General features: G+C 39.8%; 1 protein-coding gene across 2 annotated transcripts in view; it reads right to left on the reverse strand.

The window, feature by feature from the left end:
- Positions 1-974: 974 nt before the first annotated feature.
- Positions 975-18,949, reverse strand: part of Hsdl2 (hydroxysteroid dehydrogenase like 2) — a 41,346-nt gene continuing 23,371 nt past the window's right edge. Inside the window, exons 8-12 of one of the 2 annotated variants that reach the window (XM_087897102.1) lie at positions 18,675-18,746; positions 13,400-13,465; positions 13,250-13,369; positions 11,269-11,397; positions 975-1,888 (exon numbers count right to left, since the gene is read on the reverse strand). In XM_087897102.1, the coding sequence (XP_087753228.1) occupies positions 1,776-1,888; positions 11,269-11,397; positions 13,250-13,369; positions 13,400-13,465; positions 18,675-18,746 (500 nt within the window). In that variant the 3' untranslated portion in view covers positions 975-1,775. Of the gene's footprint in view, positions 1,889-11,268; positions 11,398-13,249; positions 13,466-18,674; positions 18,747-18,949 lie in introns of both variants that reach the window. The other variant, XM_048420006.3, reaches the window with a different exon arrangement.

The raw sequence follows: 18,949 nt of genomic DNA on the forward strand, positions 1-18,949 counted from the left end.
TTGGTCAAAGCACCTTCAAACTCAGGAAGTCAGCTACATTACCAACCATTTTCTCCAAAAGACTTCAACTTCCCATGCCCAATTCAAGCAAAAGCTCAGTCTTCCAAGACTTAGAGACAGACATTAAAAAATGAAGAGCTTCTATGAAATTACAACCACCAAAGATGTTTTCTAGAGCCAAGCCCCTGGCAGGGTCTCCAGTCTTGATGGCCGGAGTTCAACTCAGAGGTCCCACGTGGTGGAAGGGAAGAACTGATTTCTGACTGCACAAAGCAAAGAAGGGATGGAGGGAGAAGGAAAGGCAATTTTTAGTTTTGTTTTGTTTTGTTTTGAGACAGGGTTTCTCTGTGTAAACAGCCCTGGCTGTCCTGGAACTCACTTTGTAGACCAGGCTGGCCTTGAACTCACTGAAACCCACCTGCCTCTGACTCTTGAGTGCTGGGATTAAAGGTGTTATGTCACTACTGCCCGGCTTCTTTTAAGATTCCAATTCATTGTGGTGATGGTTGCTTAACTCTGGGTGGGGGCAGAACAGTGTATTATATGACAGTGAATTATATATATAGTGAATGGACTATATAGTGATTTACATATTAGATAAAACAGGTTTTGTTTTATACTGTTTATTATAGATAAATCTGTAAGTAAACTCTTTGTGTGTGTGTATGTATATGTATATATATATATATATATATTGGTCTCTGGATTTTTGAGACAGGGTTTCGCTGTGTCCCAGTTGTCCTAGAACTAGCAGTAGCTCTTGTAGACCAGGTTGGCCTCAAACTCACAGAGATCCACTCTGCCTCCCGAGTGCTGGGATTAAAGCTGTGTGCCACCCTGCCCAGCTATACTGTTGTACTTTTGAGACAGGTCTAACTGTGTTACACAGGCTAGGTTATCTATTCTTAACATTACTATTACCACTATATTGGCATAACGGTATAATATGACAAGAAAAAAAAAGGCACAGAGAATGAAAAAGAGATAAATTCATCTTTATTTGAAGGTAACATGATTTAAAGAATATGTTTTTAAAAAGCTGCTAAGGTAGTTAAGTAGAGAGAACTACTACCTGGCATGAGGCATACTCTCAAAATTAACTCTATAAGTTAGCACTTGAAAACTGAATTTAGCTGTGCATGGTGGCTCCTGTCTGTCGTCATCATAGCACTGAGGAAGCTGAGGCAGGAGACCTGCCCTGACTTCAAGGTCAGCTGGGTAACCCTATCTGGAAAAAAGAGGGGAAAGCTAAAATTTTAAAGATATCTAGAATATCAATAGTATAAAATGCTTGTTTTAAGTTAAACAAAACTTTGCCTGCAAGTCTTATACACTGGAGTCTATAAAACATTGCTGGGAAAAACAAAAGTCCTTTTTTAAAAAGGCAGGGGCAGTGGATAAGAGAGAGACTGCAGTTCTTCACCCAGTGCTTTGTGAAGATACGGTAACTTCATTTTACATGAGAAGCCTTGTAAATAGCTAATTCTAGTGCTCGATACATAATATGTACTTTTCATGCAAGAAAGCATGAATGAAGTAAAGGCTTACAGGGAAAAAATGAAAAAAGAAAAAAAAACCACAATATATTAGGAGGCCATTTAGTGAGACTTATACTTGATTGGTTAGTTGTTTTAATTACAATTTCAAGTCTTATAGATACAGAAATTCTACTTTTTCCAGAACAAACATATGTGTCCTTATGAGACAGCGGAGGAGACAACAGATGTTTAACTTTGAGCTTTTTCCTTCTACGAGTCATTTTCGCTTCTTGCCCTTCATAGTCTGGCATTCATCTGTGTCATTAGCTTCTCCAGTTTGATTGCTAGGGCCATGTTTCCTTTAATCTTCAGTTTTCCTGACATGAATGCCATGGTCGGCTTCAGCTTCCCTAAAATGCGAAATGAGATAGGGAACGCAGCATTAGTGCCCTAAGTGGTGCGCCACTTCCCAAAGTTACATAAACCCCAGAGCACAGAAATTCCTACTACAGCATCGCATACTACTACCCAGGGAATCTCAGCTCCTGACTTGGATGTTAACAATATCCTGTCATGTAAAGACAACATAAGAAACAGTCTGCAGAAAGTAATGGCAACAGGCTAAAGGTGCTACATTCATACATATGCTGTTACAGCACTTTACAGAAATGTAGTCCCCAGATGAATTCTGATAGGTAAATACTATGTTATTTAATTTTCCAATCTGTTACAGCTCTTTAACTATTTCAAGTTTAAATTCAAAAAATCAAATGATGCAAAAAAAAAATCTAAGAAATATTTACAAATGATTACTAAGACAGGCATGGCAACACACATCTTGTAACTTCAGCACTTGGAAGCTGAGTCAGCAGGATCATAAGTTCAAAGCCAGCCTGAGCTAAACAGTGACACTGTGTCAAAATGAACAACAACTAAGACCATTAAGTACAGTGTAGGAACTGCGCAGATGCTCGGAGGGTAAAGTACCTGCTGCACAAGCGTGAGGAGGACCTTAGTGTAAATCCTCAGAACCTCTGTAAAGTTTGGCAAAGTAGTGCACATCTATAATCCTAGTGTTCCTACCTTGAGATGGGAGACAGAGATAGAAGCTATGGAAGCTTGCGGACAGCTAGCAGGGCATATACATCACTGAGCAAAGACAGCCTGCCTAGCGGTGGAAGATAGGAATGACACCAAGGTTGTTCTCTAATCTCCATGCATTCACAGTGGTACCTGAACACGTGTAGTCACATGAACATGCAAACACTCGTACATTAAAATGTTTAGTACTGTGTATGTAGGGCTGTAGAAACGGCTCAGCGGGTAAGAACCTACACAGTTCTCTGAGAAGAGCTGAGCTTGCTTCCCAGCACCCATACCCAGTGGTTCACAAATACCCATCACTCCAGCTCCAAAGGATCTGATGCTTCTGGTCTCTGAGGCTGGGAATGTGCATTTCCAGACACACACACTATTTAAGAAATGATTTTTTAAGTATAATATTATGAGATATTTGTACACTGTGTGAAGATGAATTGCTGTGATTGGTGTAATAAAAAGCTGAATGGCCAATAGCTAGGCAGGAGAGTATAAATGGAACTTCCAGGCAGGGAGAAAACTCTGGGAAGAAGAAAGGCAGGATTCACCAGGAGACACGGACAGGAAACAGGAGGTTCCAGATGGAAGAAAGATAACACCACGTGGCAGAATGCAGATTAATATAAATAGGTTAATTTAAGTTATGAGCGAGTTAAGAACAAGCCTAAGCTAAGGCTGAGCTTTCATAATAACAAGTCTCTGTGTCATGATTTGTGAGCTGGTGCCCAAAGAAAAACCCAACTGCAATATCCTCTATGAATACAAAAATATGCTGGTATTTTTTCAGCCAGAGAAATGTAAGCATAAATGTAGGCTGGGCAATGGTGGCACACACCTTTAATCCAAGCACTTGGCAATCAGAGGTAGGTGAATCTCTGTGAGTTCGAAGCTTGCCTGGTCTACAGAGCTAGTTCCAGGACAGCCAGGGCTACACAGAGAAACCCTGTCTCAACTCCTCCCCACAAAGGCTGTAGCTTCTAACAAATAAGATTAGCTCTGTAGAGAAGAGGACCTTTGCTCGTCTTTCTACTATTAACTCATTGTCACAAGGTTAATAGGAGAACTAAGGCTCAAGGAGGAATCTGGCTTGCTCAAAGGCACACGCTGGTATACAGCTGTGCTCCCATCCTTAGCCAGGCATGCCCGACTAGCACTTATGACCTACTCACGTTCTGACAGTTTAGACACTGCTCATATCTGCAGAAGGCACAGCACGGGTCTGGAATATTAGGGCCTATTGCATCTCTCACCTGTGACACATGCAGGTTCAAAACAAAGTAAAAAACACACAAAAAAGGAATTTGATGATTCTAGGAAATGCAGGAGCAGAAGGAAAAAAACCTGAAATAACTCATGATGTTGGAGATTATTAGTGATAATACTAGTAATAATAATAATAAATAACAATAATGATGCTGGAGAGATGGGTCAGCCAGGTTCAATACCCACAGTCCATATGAAGGTTAAAGGAGAGAACAGGATGTACAAAGTTGTCCTCTGCCCTCCACAGAAGTGCCATGGTACACACCCATCCACCCCACACACACCTCACACAAAGGTAAAAAGTTAACTCAAAATGGACCACAGACCTACATATAAGAACTAAAAATTTAAAGTCTTAAAATACAGGGGTGTTGCGAGTTAAATGAGGATGTCCCTGTAGGCTCACGTATTGGAGCACCTGGTTCCCAGTTTGTGGTACTGCTTAGAAGGCTACAGAACTCGTAGGGATGAAGCTTGCTATGGAGGAGGAGGCTTTGAGGAATTATAGCCTTGTCCCACTTCCAGTTTGTGTTCTCTGTCTCTTATGTACAGTTGAGATGTGATCACTCAGCTCTGCGCACCTGCTGCCATCCTGCCCCACCATGATGGAACAGTAGGGCGAAATCAACTTTGTGTATGGAAGTTGTTTTGGTCATGGCATTTTACCACAACAACAGAACACTAACTGATACAAAGGGCAACTCGTTATAGCCTTAAGTTTGGCAAGGAGTCTTAGATATGGCACTAAAAGCATAAGCAACAAGAAAAAGATAAATTTATACTTCTACCAAAACTTCTTTTTAAAATTGCTTCAAAATGTATCATCAAGAAAGTGAAGGAGGGGCTGGAGAGATAACTCGGTAGTTAAGAGCACTGGCTGCCCTTTCAGAGGTCCCGAGTTCAATTCCCAGCAAACCATATGGCAGCTCACAACCATCAATAATGAGATCTGATGCCCTCTCTGGCATGCAGGCATACAGGCAGAGTCAAATACAAAAATAAGTAAATCTTTAAAAAAAGAAGAAGAAAATGAGTTTAAAAAAAAAAGAATAAAGTATTTGCATGTAATGTACCTGGAAACACAAAAATAATTCTTAAAACTCATGGACAAAAGACAATTTAAAAATGAGAAGTTAGGGAGTTGAAAAGATGTCTTGGTGGCTAACAGCACTTGCTGCTTTTCTAGAAAACCTAAGTTTGGTTCCCAGCATCCACACGAGGGGGCTCACAACTGTCTATAGCGCCACTGCAGTTGAAGGAGATTTGGTGCCCTCTTCTGGTCTCCATGGATACCAGGGATTCAAGTGGTGCTCAAATGTAGCTAAACACCTGGATACATAATATTACAGCCTTTTTTAAATAAATTATTTTATTTTGTGTGCATTGGTGTATTGACTGCGTGCATGTCTGTGTGAGGGTGTCGGATCCCCTGGAACTGGAATTTACAGGCAATTGTGAGCTGCCATGTGGGTGCTGGGAACTGAACCCAGGTCCTCTGGAAGAGCACCTGTGCTCTTAACCATTGAGACAACTCTCTAGGCCCTGAAACTTTTTTTTTTAAGAAGGACTTGCTGGGCATTGGTGGCACATGCCTTTAATCCAAGCACTCAGGAGGCATAGGCTAGTGGAGCTCTGTAAGTTCGAGGCCAGCCCAGTCTACAAAGTGAGTTCCAGGAAATTCAGAGCTGTTACACAGAAAAACCCTGTCTCAAAAAAACAAAAACACACAAAAAAAATAAAAAAGAAGAAAGAAAAAGAAAGCCTTAATAAACATTTCTCTAAGAAGTTACACAGATAACCAATAAGAACACTTTTTTTAAAAGATTCGATACCATTAGCAACTGGGGAAATCCGAACCAAAACTTTATGATCCCACTAGTAATAATATTTTAAAAACAACAGAACTAAAAATTAGTACTGTCAAGGCCAAGAATTCAAAGCAACAGACCCTCGCATTTCCTGGGGAAATGGGAGTAACAACCAACACGGTGTTCAGAACAGCCCAAGACAAACAAGAGTCTCCACTCTCCACAATGCCCATCAGGTGGCGAGTGAGCAGGGCATGATAGCATATGTTTGTAATTCCATAACTTTGGAGATAGAGACAGGAGTACCAGGAGTTCAGGGCCAGCCTCAGTTATATAGCAAACTTGGGGATAGCCTTGGCTACCTGTCTGAAAAAGAAAATATGGTATATCCACACAATTAAATATGCAGTCAGGGAGAATAAATAAAACTACTACACGAAGGAATCTTAAAGGCATTAAATTGAAAAATGCCAGATGTAGGACACTATACACTTTGATTCCATTTATAAAAACGTGGAAAAAACATTTATAAAAAAAACTGTGAAAACAGGAAGCAATAAATGTTTGGCTAACCAGGGACTCGTTGGAAACAGAAACTGAGAATTTTCCAGAGTAACAGAAATATTCTCAAAGTCAAGTTTAGTGGTAGCTGACAAATTTTAAAAATATACTAAGAATTATATTTGTTTATCTTAATAGATTTTATAGTATGAAAATTTACCGAAATGATATTGATAGAAGAAAAAAATGTTCAAAGACAGTTACTAACCACAATGTAATAATATATACATATGTATCCCTCTTCAGATAAGGTAATCTTTCCAGGGGGCTGTTTTTTGAGACAGGGTTTTTCTGTGTAGCCACAGCTCTGTGGCTGTCTTGGAATTCGTTTTGTAGACCAGGCTTGCCTCAAACTCACAGAGTAGTCTGCCTCCCCCAAAGTGCTGGGATAAAAAGCTTGCATCTCAACACCTGGAAGATAAGGTAATCTTAAACAATTTATTTTCTTTCCTTTTTCCTTGAAAGATAGGGGCCTCACCTTGTTGTCTATACTGGCCAAAAACGTCTATCTCAAGCAATTCTGCCTCAGCCCCTAAAAAGCTGGGACTCTAGGCATGTACCACTGAAGCTACTAACAGTTTACAACTTACTGCTTTGCCACACAGTGGTCTCGAATGGCCAAAAAGCAAGATTTGTTACTATAGGTGTTTGTGTTTATAGTGTATGCCTCTATATAAATCGACATAGAAATGGTTTCTAAAAATAGATCTCTAAAAAGAGACTTCTTAGACTCCAAGGTCTAAACTGTACCCAAATAAAAGAAAACTTATAAGATAAATAGAATGAAGGACAAAGCAGAATGCTTCCCGTCTAAGCTCCAGCTATAAAATGTGCCTCATACAACTCATGACTTGGGACTCTCCAGCCAATGAAGAAGAACACATCCACAGAAAGAGACAGAAATTTCTGTCTCAAGCTTATATACAAGGAAAAGTTAAAGAAGCCACTAAGCAAAGAGTGGAGTGCCAGCATTAGGGTAGGCAGAGGTTATCTCAAGTCATCCTCTGCTATGACGCCAGCTGTTTCCAGGGCAGTCTGAACTACATGAATCCTGCATTAGAGGAGGCTGGTGATTTACCAATCCATTGATTAGAAGGTCAATTAGAACAGCAGAGTAATTAAGAGCAACAGTTACCTTCAAGATGGCTCAGTGGATAAAAGCGCTTGCTAGGCAAGTCTGACAACCTGAGTTGGACCCCCAGGACTCACATAAAGGTGGAAGGACAGAACTTACTCTAAAAAATTGTCCTCTGACCTCCAGAAATACACTCTGGCATGCACATGCTCCCTCCACCCTACGCCCCATCATACACACACCCACACCCATCCACCTCTCTATACATAAATAATAAATTAAGCTTAAAATATAATTAAGAGCAAGAGTTCTGGAGACAGCATGGGTTCCGATCCTAGCTCTAACACCTGCTCACTCAGAGTCTGACCTAGGGATTACTACTTAATTTATCAGAGTCTCAGTCACCATTTTCATAAAATGATGAAAACTGGCTTTTTTTTCTTTTTTTTAATGTGCATTGGTGTACTGCCTGCATGTGTATGTCTGTGTGTGGGTGTCAGATCCCCTAGAACTGGAGTTACAGACAGGTATGAGCTGCCATGTGGGTGCTGGAAATTGAACTCAAGTCCTCTGGAATAGCAACCAGTGCTCTTAACCACTAAGTCACCTATCCAGCCCATAAAAACTATTCTTTTTAATTTACTTATTCTTATTTTATGGATATGGGGTTTTGCCTGCATATATGTCCTTGCAACAAGTACATATAGTATCTGCAGAGGTACTATATACTATATACAGTATATATATATATATATAGTATCTGCAGAGGTACTATATTTACTATATACAGTATATATATAGTATCTGCAGAGGTACTATATACAATATACAGTATATATATAGTATCTGCAGAGGTACTATATACAGTATATATATAGTATCTGCAGAGGTACTATATACTATATACTATATACAGTATATATATATAGTATCTGCAGAGGTACTATATACTATATACAGTATATATATAGTATCTGCAGAGGTACTATATACTATATACAGTATATATATAGTATCTGCAGAGGTACTATATACTATATACAGTATATATATATAGTATCTGCAGAGGTACTATATACTATATACAGTATATACATAGTATCTGCAGAGGTACTATATACTATATACAGTATATATATAGTATCTGCAGAGGTACTATATACTATATACAGTATATATATAGTATCTGCAGAGGTACTATATACTATATACAGTATATATATATAGTATCTGCAGAGGTACTATATACTATATACAGTATATATATAGTATCTGCAGAGGTACTATATACTATATACAGTATATATATATAGTATCTGCAGAGGTACTATATACTATATACAGTATATATATAGTATCTGCAGAGGTACTATATACTATATACAGTATATATATATAGTATCTGCAGAGGTACTATATACTATATACAGAAGAGGGGGTCAAATCCACTGTGACTGGAGGGACAGAAAGTCGTTAACCACAATGTGGTTGCTGGGAACCACATACAGATCATTTAGGAGAGCAGCCAGTCCTTTTTACCACGGAACCATCTCTCCAGCTCCAGTGAAAAATACTTTATCTTAAGCTACATGTATTCCTTTAACCTACAGCAATTACACGATAAATATTAGGTACGGTTAACTTGTTTCAGTTTAGATATTGACACCTTTTTGTTTCACTTGGTTTATTGAGACAGGATCTGAATGGGCCTCAGACTTACTACATAGGGCTTTGAACTCACAATCTTCCTGCCTTAGCCTCCCAAAGTGCTAGGATTATAATCATATACTACCAAGACCAACATAATACACTTTCAATTTAAATTGTCCTTAATTTAAAAAAAAATCTATGATTCATATTTACCAAACATTTAGGCTGGGGTATAGTGGTGCATACCTTTAATCCCAGCACTCAGGAGGCAGATGCTAGAGGATCTCTGTGAATTTAATGTCTGTCTAGTTCTGGGACAGCCAGGAATTCATAGAGAGATCCTAGAGATCCTGTCCCAAATATACAAAAAAAAAAAAAACAAAAGCTGGGCTGTGGTGGTGGCACACACCTTTAACCCAGCACTCTGGAGGCAGAGGCAGACAGATCTCTTTAAGTTTGAGGTCAGCCTGGTCTACAGAGTAAAAGAAGCCCTGTCTAAAGAAAAAACAAAAAACAAACAAAAAAAACAGAAGCAAAAACAAACATTTACTGAGCATTGCCACATAATCTCTGGTAAATCAAAAATAATAGTTTTAGATACAGCAAACTACTATAAATGACTGGAAGCAAAAATTCATGAAGATGTTATAATGTACAATTTGAAAAGATCAAATATAATCATCATAATCATATAATTTTGCTTTATAAACATATGTGTGTGTGTGCATGTATGTGTATGTATATAGGATACTAACCCAAATTAATTGATCATCTTTCAATGGTGTAGTAAAAAAACTGTGTTTTCTTCTTTCTGGTGTTTTTTCTAATTTTTGCTCAATGAACACTTAATACTACTATAAAAGTTAAACAGAGTAGGGAGATGGTTTGGTGGGTGGAGCGCTTGCTGCACAGCTGGAGGGCCTGAGTTTGAATCCCCAACACCTGTGTAAAAGTTGAGCATGTCTACACATACGTCTGTAACTCCAGAGCTGTGAGGACCCAGATAGGACGGCTGGGGTTTGCTAGCTGGCAGCCAGCCCAACTCCAGGTTTCAGGAGAGACCCTGTCAGAAGGGAATACGGAAGAGAATGATAGAGCAGGGCCCCAGATGTCCTCGTTTGCCTTCTTCATGTGTGTATATGTTTGGGCATTTGTACCTGAACACACATACACATAATAGTTAAACTTTGGTGATTGGGTACATATATGATGCAGCCCCCACTTGTATCCCTTAATTAGAACTGGAAAACAGAACTTTGGAGGACTCAGAATGTACTGATATTGTTCAGTAAGATTTAAAAAGAATGAACATATAAGTTTAACACTTTATAATTCATTACATGAAAGATTTTACATTTGAATATTATAAAGTCTTAATTGAGAGTACTGTTCCTAATTTTTTATAACTTGTGTTAACTGGCCAGTTTGAGTAGTGTTCTTAGAGAAGAAAATAGAACAAATCACTCTTAAAATTATTTTGGCACTTGATGTGGGATGTCCTGTGTATGTGTTGCTTTTATTGGTTGATGAATAAAGATATTTCAGTCTTAGCAGAGTTAAGCCAGGTGGGAAATCTGAACAGAGATAGAGAGAGTAGGCGGAGTCAAAGAGATGCTAGGTAGCTGCCAAAGGAAAAGGATGCCAGAACCTTACCAGTAAGCCATAACCTCGTGGCAATTCACAGATTAATGGAAATGAGTTAATTTAAGGCATAAAAGCTAGCTAGGAATATGCCTTAGCCATTGGCCAAACAATGTAATTAGTATAGTTTCTGTGTGATTATTCGGGTCTGAGTGGCCAGGAGATGAAAGCATGGTCTCTGTTTACAGGCACTTTTAGAGCTAACTGGACATAACATAAAATCATGCAAAGGATTCCCTGGAACAGAGATTCCACAAAAGCACATGACAGAGCTGGCTCCTGGTTCCTTTACAGCATCTAGTGAGGCTGAAGCAGGACTTGACTTTAATAAGTGAGCTACTGATGAGTTCTGAGTCTCCAGTGACTACACTTTGACAGTATAGTACTTTAGTTCAGGTAGAATAAAGCCTACTTAGCAATCCTTTTTAATTATCTCTTTGTTCCCAACATTACATTATTAGCTTCTCAGTGACGAGAAAGGAAAGATCTATCATCAACTTTCCATTTGTCAGATGAGGTAGAAGTGGCAGAAGAGGTAACCTAAGAACAGCCTTCTCAAGACTATATGCTTTTCAGCATAGGTAGCACCCACTGCTAGAAACTTTTCTGAACCTTCATTGTCTAGAAAAAGAGAAAGTAGAATATCCAAAGTTCTCCATTTAAAACAAGTAAACTAAGAAAGTTGAAAACTTACCTGAAAACATTTTGACAAAGTCGTCGGTGGTCATACTCATCACCACATCTGCCCGGTCGGAGGGCTCTCCGTGTCCAACTTTCCCTCCCTTACTCTTCAGGTCAAGAAACCATGTGCCGCCGTCCTCACCTGCACAGACAAACGTGGAAATCAGCCCAATCATCCCTCAGTGTGAACATCCTGCTAACATGCTGGCCCTGGCTAAAAGCCTCAGGCTACCATCCAACTCAGCATGTACTATGTATGGTTCAAGTGTTGTACTAGGTTCTGCAGACCATTCAATAACAAAGAGAAAAGCCAGGCTCTTCTCCAGAGAGGAAACAGAGGTGGTGTAGGTGTGTGAGTAGAGAAACAGCAAAGCTGGAGCCCTGGGATTCACACAGAAGTTACAGTAGTGCTTAAGAGGGGCGGGAGTGAAGGAAATGGCTCAGTGTTTACTGGGTATAGTGTTCAGTCTGAAGAAAACAGAGGCTGTGGAGGTGTTTCTAGAAAAAGTGGTCAGCGGCCTCAGAACCTGCAGGGGTGTTACAAGGAGAGGCAACAAACACCCGCTGGAGGCACAAGCATCATCTAGGGCCATTGGGAAAACAAATCCTGTAGAGCAAAGAAAAACTGAAGGGACCATGTTCAACAGAGTAAGCTGCAGATAAAAGCAAGTATGGCTCTGAAAGAAAAAGACAGGGCGCACGGTTTGGGATTACCATTACATCCTGTTTGAATAAGAGAAGAGAGCTGAGAACATTAAAATAACTGCTGGAAGGGACGCTGCAGGGTGTACACATTGAAGAAGAGTCGGCAGAATGATTGCTGAGGAGGCCGGAGGAAATGGGACCTACACCTCTGACACTGCTAGAGGCACCCAGGAACTACTTTCTGTCACCATCTGTCAGGAACAGAGACACTCAGATGCCCCCCTACCTACTGGATCAAACTCTCCATCTGAGCAAGAGTCCAGTACAGTTAATCAAGCTTGGGATCTGATGGAGAGATAAGCTGTTCCACTGGGAGAAAAGGAGGGCCTATGGCTGACTTACATCTGAGGGCAGGAAGCTGACAACAGAGAAGTCTAAAGTGATGCTTAGACCTATCTGAAGAGGGAGAATAAATGAATCGCTACAAATCCAGCTGATGTCGCTGCTTTGATTTTTGTCTAACAAGACTGGGCAGCCTTGAAGCAACTGTGGGGCAACCAGATAGTTTGATGCATCCAAAACTAAGCCTTTGATAGACAAGTCATTAAATAAGCACAAAAGGTTCAGCAGGTTTGGGATGTCAAGGAGAAAAAAAGACTCAAGCAATAGACTATGAGTTCAGAAACAAAAAGGAAGTAAAAAGAAGGGTAGATTAAGATATGACAGAGAATAGCATAAAGAATGACAAAGTGTGCATATAGTGAAACCAAAATAGCTCTTAAAACTACCATTAACCTGTGTTACTTTTATTATACGGGAAAACATGAAGTTTTATTGATTTGGTTTTTTGAGATAGGGTTTCTTGTGTAACAATCCTGGCTGTCCTGAAACTCACTCCATAGACCAGGCTGGCCTCGAACTCAGAGATCCTCCTGCCTTTGCCTCCCGAGTGCTGGGATTAAAGGCATGTGCTACCACAGTCTGGCTCGTGTAGAGGTTTTCATACTGTACTCATACTGACCTAATTTAAAGATAAAAGTGGTCAGCTGCCCACAAATGATAAATTATTGTATTACATTACCTGTTACAATGTGTATGTCCATCTATATATTATTTCCTCTGTTATATATGCCAAAGAGTTATTTAACACTGGAAGTATATGCCGTGAAAATGTATTCTACATGTTTCCATATAAACAAATCTAACTCAAAAAACACAAATCGATAATTATTTGCTGTTTTTGAGCATCTACATTCAATAGTTCTAGATATAACTAACAATCCAGGTACCCAAGGCTGGTTTTCGTCCCACTGTTTCAGAAAGCACCAATCATCAGACACAGTTCTCACCTGAGAGCTCAAACTGATAGACTGCTTGGGTGGCTTTAACGACCTCATCGCTGAGAGAGTCCTTAACAATTCTAAATGTTTCTTCCACAGCTCCAAAATGTGGCTTAGGTGGTTGCTGCGGCTGCGGCTGCGGTGGTGGCTGTGACTGCAGCTGCGGCTGCGGTGGTGGCTGCGGCTGTGACTGCAGCTTCTCTTTTTTTACTTCTGGCACAGGATCTGTAAAATATAATTTACATACACAGCCTTAAGGCCTTGGCAGTATAAGGTCAAACACAAAATTAAAGCAAGACAGACTTGCTAGCAAATAGCCCTATTTGACCAAATGATTTTAAATCCATTAAGGCATCTAAAGGCATAAATCTAACTGATGGGAAAAGCAGCCAACCACATCAGATATGGCTGTGAATGCTAAGACGGTATCTCTCTAAAGTAAAAGGCTGGCTTTAAAACAGGTTACAAACAACCAAACCAAAGTCACTACTAAACAATACCATGTTCACACAAAGTAACTTCAATTTAAGGGATAATAATCACCCTTTTGGCTGGTCCATCTGAGCTATAAAACGAAATAAGAAAAAAGATGCCATGGTAAGAAAGATGGAGATCTGCAAGACTTAGCTTCAATTAGTAGACAAGTATTACTTTGTGAGTAAAATGTATTCACCTAATCCTTTCCCTACATACTGAACCTAAGTTCCGTCCCTAAATCCTATAGGTGACAGGAGAGAACCACTTCCCAAGATGTCTCCCACGTCCATGTGTGCCATGCAAACTGGGCACTCATATGTGTATGTTTGCATGCACATGCACGCACACCCAAAAACACACACCCACAAATAATTTTAATATACCAAAACAGGCCTGTAGATGTATTATTAGAACACTAGTTTAGCATGTGTAAGGCCTTGGCTTTAATCTCCAGAACAGGATACACACACACACACACACACACACACACACACAATCTGCTGTATGAATCTAGGAAGTAACTCTACAGTACACAGAATCAGCCTAATAAACACAGGCCTGCTTGTGCTTTGGCTCAAGAGAGATCTCAAAGCAGAAACAGCTCAATCTATTTAAATAAAGGAAAAAAGCCTCTGGACTAGAGTCTGAGCTTACCCTTCTGTTTGACAGAAGCTACTTTTCGAGAATGATTCAATATTATTCTTCCTTCTCATCTTTTAACTCCGAGTTCAAAACTTAAAGCTCCCAAAGAAGAAGAGCAGAGAGTAGAGGAGGGTGAGTTCTGGGGAGGGGGGGTCAAGTCTATTAGAAGAGCTGGGTGTGAGATTCTATGGGAAAAGGAGCCCTGGGTGGGAGAAGGAATCCTGCAGTGGTACATATCATGGAATGTACATGCCCGCAGCATTATTAAAAAATGGGAAAGGCAGGGTCTAGAGAGATGGTTCAGCAATTAAGAGCACTGGCTGTTCTTCCAGATGACCTGGGTTGAATTCTCAGCACCCACATGTTGGTTTACAACCACCTGGAACTTCAATTCCAAGGGATCAGATGACCTTTTATGTTCTCAGCAGGCATTGGGTTCATATGTGGTATCTATATATACAGATAGGTAAAAACTCATACACATAAATGGGAAAAGCAAGAAGAGGAAACAATAACCTGATGATGTATAAACAGTATCACACTGGGGTCGGAGCAAATTATGCTGGAAAAAAAAACCCGAAATCTATTTATACAATCAGTTCATTATAAAACTCAGCAGTTCCTTCACATGAAAGCTATGTTTACGATGTGTTGGTCTCAAGTGTGACAAGCACATCACCACGTAGGATGGTGGCACCGCAACAGCCACAGGGTACAGACAGCCATATGGCACCTTCCTCTGATTTTGTTGTGAACCTGAAGCTTCTCCAAAACCTCGGGTCTTACAGACACACTGTGTGGAATGGGTGTGAAACCATGCATCACAGAGGAACAAGAGGATAAAGTACAAAAGCAACTCTGATGCCAGTAACTTGAGAAACAAAGTACAACAGTGCGTGCTCTCAGTGCAGACAACTGAACAGAGATAAACTCTAGCCAGGCAGTGGTGGGGCACATCTTTAATCCCAGCACTTGGGAGAGAGAGGCAGGTAGATCTCTCTTAATTAGAGGCCAGCCTGGTCTATAGAACAAGTTCTAGAACAGCTAGGGCAACACAGACAAATCCTGTCTCAAAAAAAAAAAAAAAAAAAAACTGTAGAGAATCTTGGCAGATTATTCTCCATAATACTGAGGATAAATTTGACAGGGTTTTTCCAAATACAGAGACTAACAAAGGGTGCCACTAACTACAGGGGATAGGGAGAGGGTAGCCACGCTAGGAATGCATAGTTCTGAGAACTCAGAACAAATGAACATAAGCAACCAAAACTATAACTAAGTAACAACAAAGAAATAAATTAGAAAAGACCAAGTAGGCTCCGTGTTCCAGCAGGGAGCTAAGATAAGGAACTACAAATGGCAATAATATGCTTGCTGGAAAAAATAAAACTCCATTAATTTAAAACCATGTGCAATGTTTATACTCTCTCCTCTCCCTCTATATATAACATATGTTTTTTTATCAGATAAATGTATATATATGTGTGTATGTGTGTGATATGAATATATATGTATAATACACATATAATGCATGTGTGTGTTAATTTGTATTGTATCTACGTACATATACAGATATATTAATTCATATTCAAAAAACAAATTACCAATAGTGGATTCAAAAGAAATGTGAATCTCTAACCAGGAAAATGAGGGCTACACACGGAACTTTTTTGAGTCAAAATACACAGCAAACATGCACTAGATCTGGATATGCACATGAAAAACCATCTGGCAAAGGCAAGCTCCACCGCAGGCCAGATCTGCTAACCACTGCCCGTATAAGTGCACCATGATGCCTACAGGAGATGTCCATTGTACCTGCTAGTAGTGACCCCAGAAAGGACAGGCAGAGAGAGCTACGAACTCACTGCTGTCTGGAGCAGAGGCTGCCAAGACAGGAGTGTCCCGACCTCTGGGATGAGAAGAGCACTTTGGTAACGGAAATTGCTAAAGATAAATCTACCCACCAAAGCCTAGGGTCAGTGTCTCACATCCCACTCTTCTAACCCCTCTTGTTCTGACACCACAATCACAAACGACCTTCTGACTGATACTGCTCCTTGTGTAATTATGCCCAAAGGGAGAGAACTGCTGAACACAGCAACTACATAGTTAGTCTCTGTGGCAACTCCTCATTATATATTAATACATGGCACTACTGGGCAACTTCTAACACTCTAAAGGACTTTTAAGGATTCAGGCTTTAGGAATGCCAGTTGTGTACACTGGTTAAAGACACAGGCTTTGGAATTACAAAAATGAGAATCTAAACCCTGGTTCTGCCACCTGAAGCTGTGTGAACACAGCTCTGGTCAGGTCCTCAGTATTAAACAATGTACACAAAAATGCTGCCAAAGCATTCAGCGCACAGGAGGCACTAATGAATGCAAGATGACCAATAAAATGGTTCTTATTTGAAAACAAGAACTTTAAACTTAGCTCATATGTCTCCCACCAGAAGACAGATCCAGTCTTAGGGTGTTGAGTCAAGAACAAGATTTTCTAAGAGTTCTGGGTGTCTTCTGCTATTCTGTAAGAAACCTTCTCAGAAAGAGATTGATATCTTGTTTCTTGGGTTTTTCCTCCTGGTGAATCTAGGATCTAACTTCAAAGTCTCTGGACTGTAGGGCTGAGTCACTATTTTCCTTTCTATAGCTTTTTTTTATTGTACAAAGAAAAATTATCCTTTTATTACCTAATTTTTAACTTCTTCGGAAATTTAGACAAAGCATAAACACAGATATGTGACTAATCTGGAAATAAATCTTGGCAGTAAAGGCATCAAGGTCCTACAGACAGCTTAAAGGCACAGAGAAAATTTGTTCCTAGAAACTTTTGTTACAAAATGTTTTTTGTGATGTGTTACACTAAACCATGGGTAAAAGTTATGCTAGATAGATCACAAGGATTAAAATGTAAAACACACACATACACAGGTACACACATGCCAATAACTCAAGGTCCATTGTCTCTGAGTTACAAAAACAAAATGAGGGAAGCCCAAAACCTCCTTTGAAATAAATTCCCTAGCTGGGCGGTGGTGGCACTCACCTTTAATCCCAGCACTCAGGAGATGGAGGCAGGTAGATCTCTGTGAGTTCAAAACCAACCTGGTCTACAAGTTCCAGGACAGTCAAGGCTACACAGAAAAAATATACCTCAACACCCGCCCACCAAAAAAAAAAAAAAGGAAAAAGAAATTTTCTTCATAAAGTATCAATAGCATACTGCAAAAATTATGTTAGATATACTCTAATACGACACATTTTCCTCCAAATATCAACATAAAATATTCAAAGACAGCTGTCAACAAAAAGAAATAAAACTTGGGGGCAGTCACAAAAACAAAACAAAAATCTTTCTTTCTAGACTTACAGAATATTACATAATGTGTTTTTAAGTTACAGAATAGTTAAGAGCAGTGATTCCCAACTGTGGGTCGCAATCCCTCTGGGGGGGTCAAACAACCCTTTCACAAGTGCCCCCTATCAGATATCTTGCAAATCAGACATTTACATTACGATCCATAACAGAATCAAAATTACAGTTATGAAGTAACAAAGAAAATAATTTTATGATTAGGGTCAATCACAACATGAGAAACTATATTAAAGCTTTAGGAGAGTTGAGAACCTCTGGTTTAGACAAAGAGGGCAAAAGTATTGTTCCAGCATCAATTCCATGTTTTACAAGAAACAGTCGGTGTTTGTGTTTCCCTATCTAAAATATGGTTTGCACAGACATGCCAATACATGCCTTTAGTCCCACACTTGGGAGGCACAGACATGCCAACACACGCCTTTAGTCCCACACTTGGGAGGCACAGACATGCCAATACATGCCTTTAGTCCCACACTTGGGAGGCACAGACATGCCAACACACGCCTTTAGTCCCACACTTGGGAGGCACAGACATGCCAATACACGCCTTTAGTCCCACACTTGGGAGGCAGAGACAGGTGGATCTCTATGAATTCAAGGCCACCCAAGGTTATATAGTGAGCTCCTGTATCAATATATACGTGTGTATGCGCGCGTGCGCACACATACACACACATATTCTACAATCTTGGTGCTGGAGAGATGGCTCAGCAGTTAAGAACACTGGCTACTTTTCGAGAGGAGCCTGGTTCAATTCCCAGCATCCAGGTGGCAGCTCACAACCATCTCTAACTCCAGTCCACTTGGGGATCCAACCCTCTTCTGGCCTCTGCAGCACCAAGCATGCATGTGGTATATAGACATACAGGCAGGAAAAATCCCCATACACATAAAAAGAAATAATAATAAAATAAAGCATGCCCTAGAATCTTACCACTGGATTCTGTTTTCTTCATAATTTCATCTGGATGTTCATCTAAGAAGAAATCTGGTAACAAGGGATGGCCTGAAAAATTAACCACCAAATAGTAAGGTTGTAATAATTATCTAATAATGATTATACTATATTACATACAAAGTTAACAATTTTATTAATATGTGTTTTTTTTAAAAAAAAAATCCTTTTGTGTCACTGGAAAGGGCCCATAGGTAACTTGAACTATTTGATCTAATTTATTATTCTTTTCTGTAACTTAGTTATCCTCTTCC

The sequence above is a fragment of the Myodes glareolus genome, chromosome 16, assembly GCF_982192425.1.
Source record: "Myodes glareolus chromosome 16, mMyoGla1.1, whole genome shotgun sequence".
In the NCBI taxonomy this organism is placed as follows: Eukaryota; Metazoa; Chordata; class Mammalia; order Rodentia; family Cricetidae; genus Myodes; species Myodes glareolus.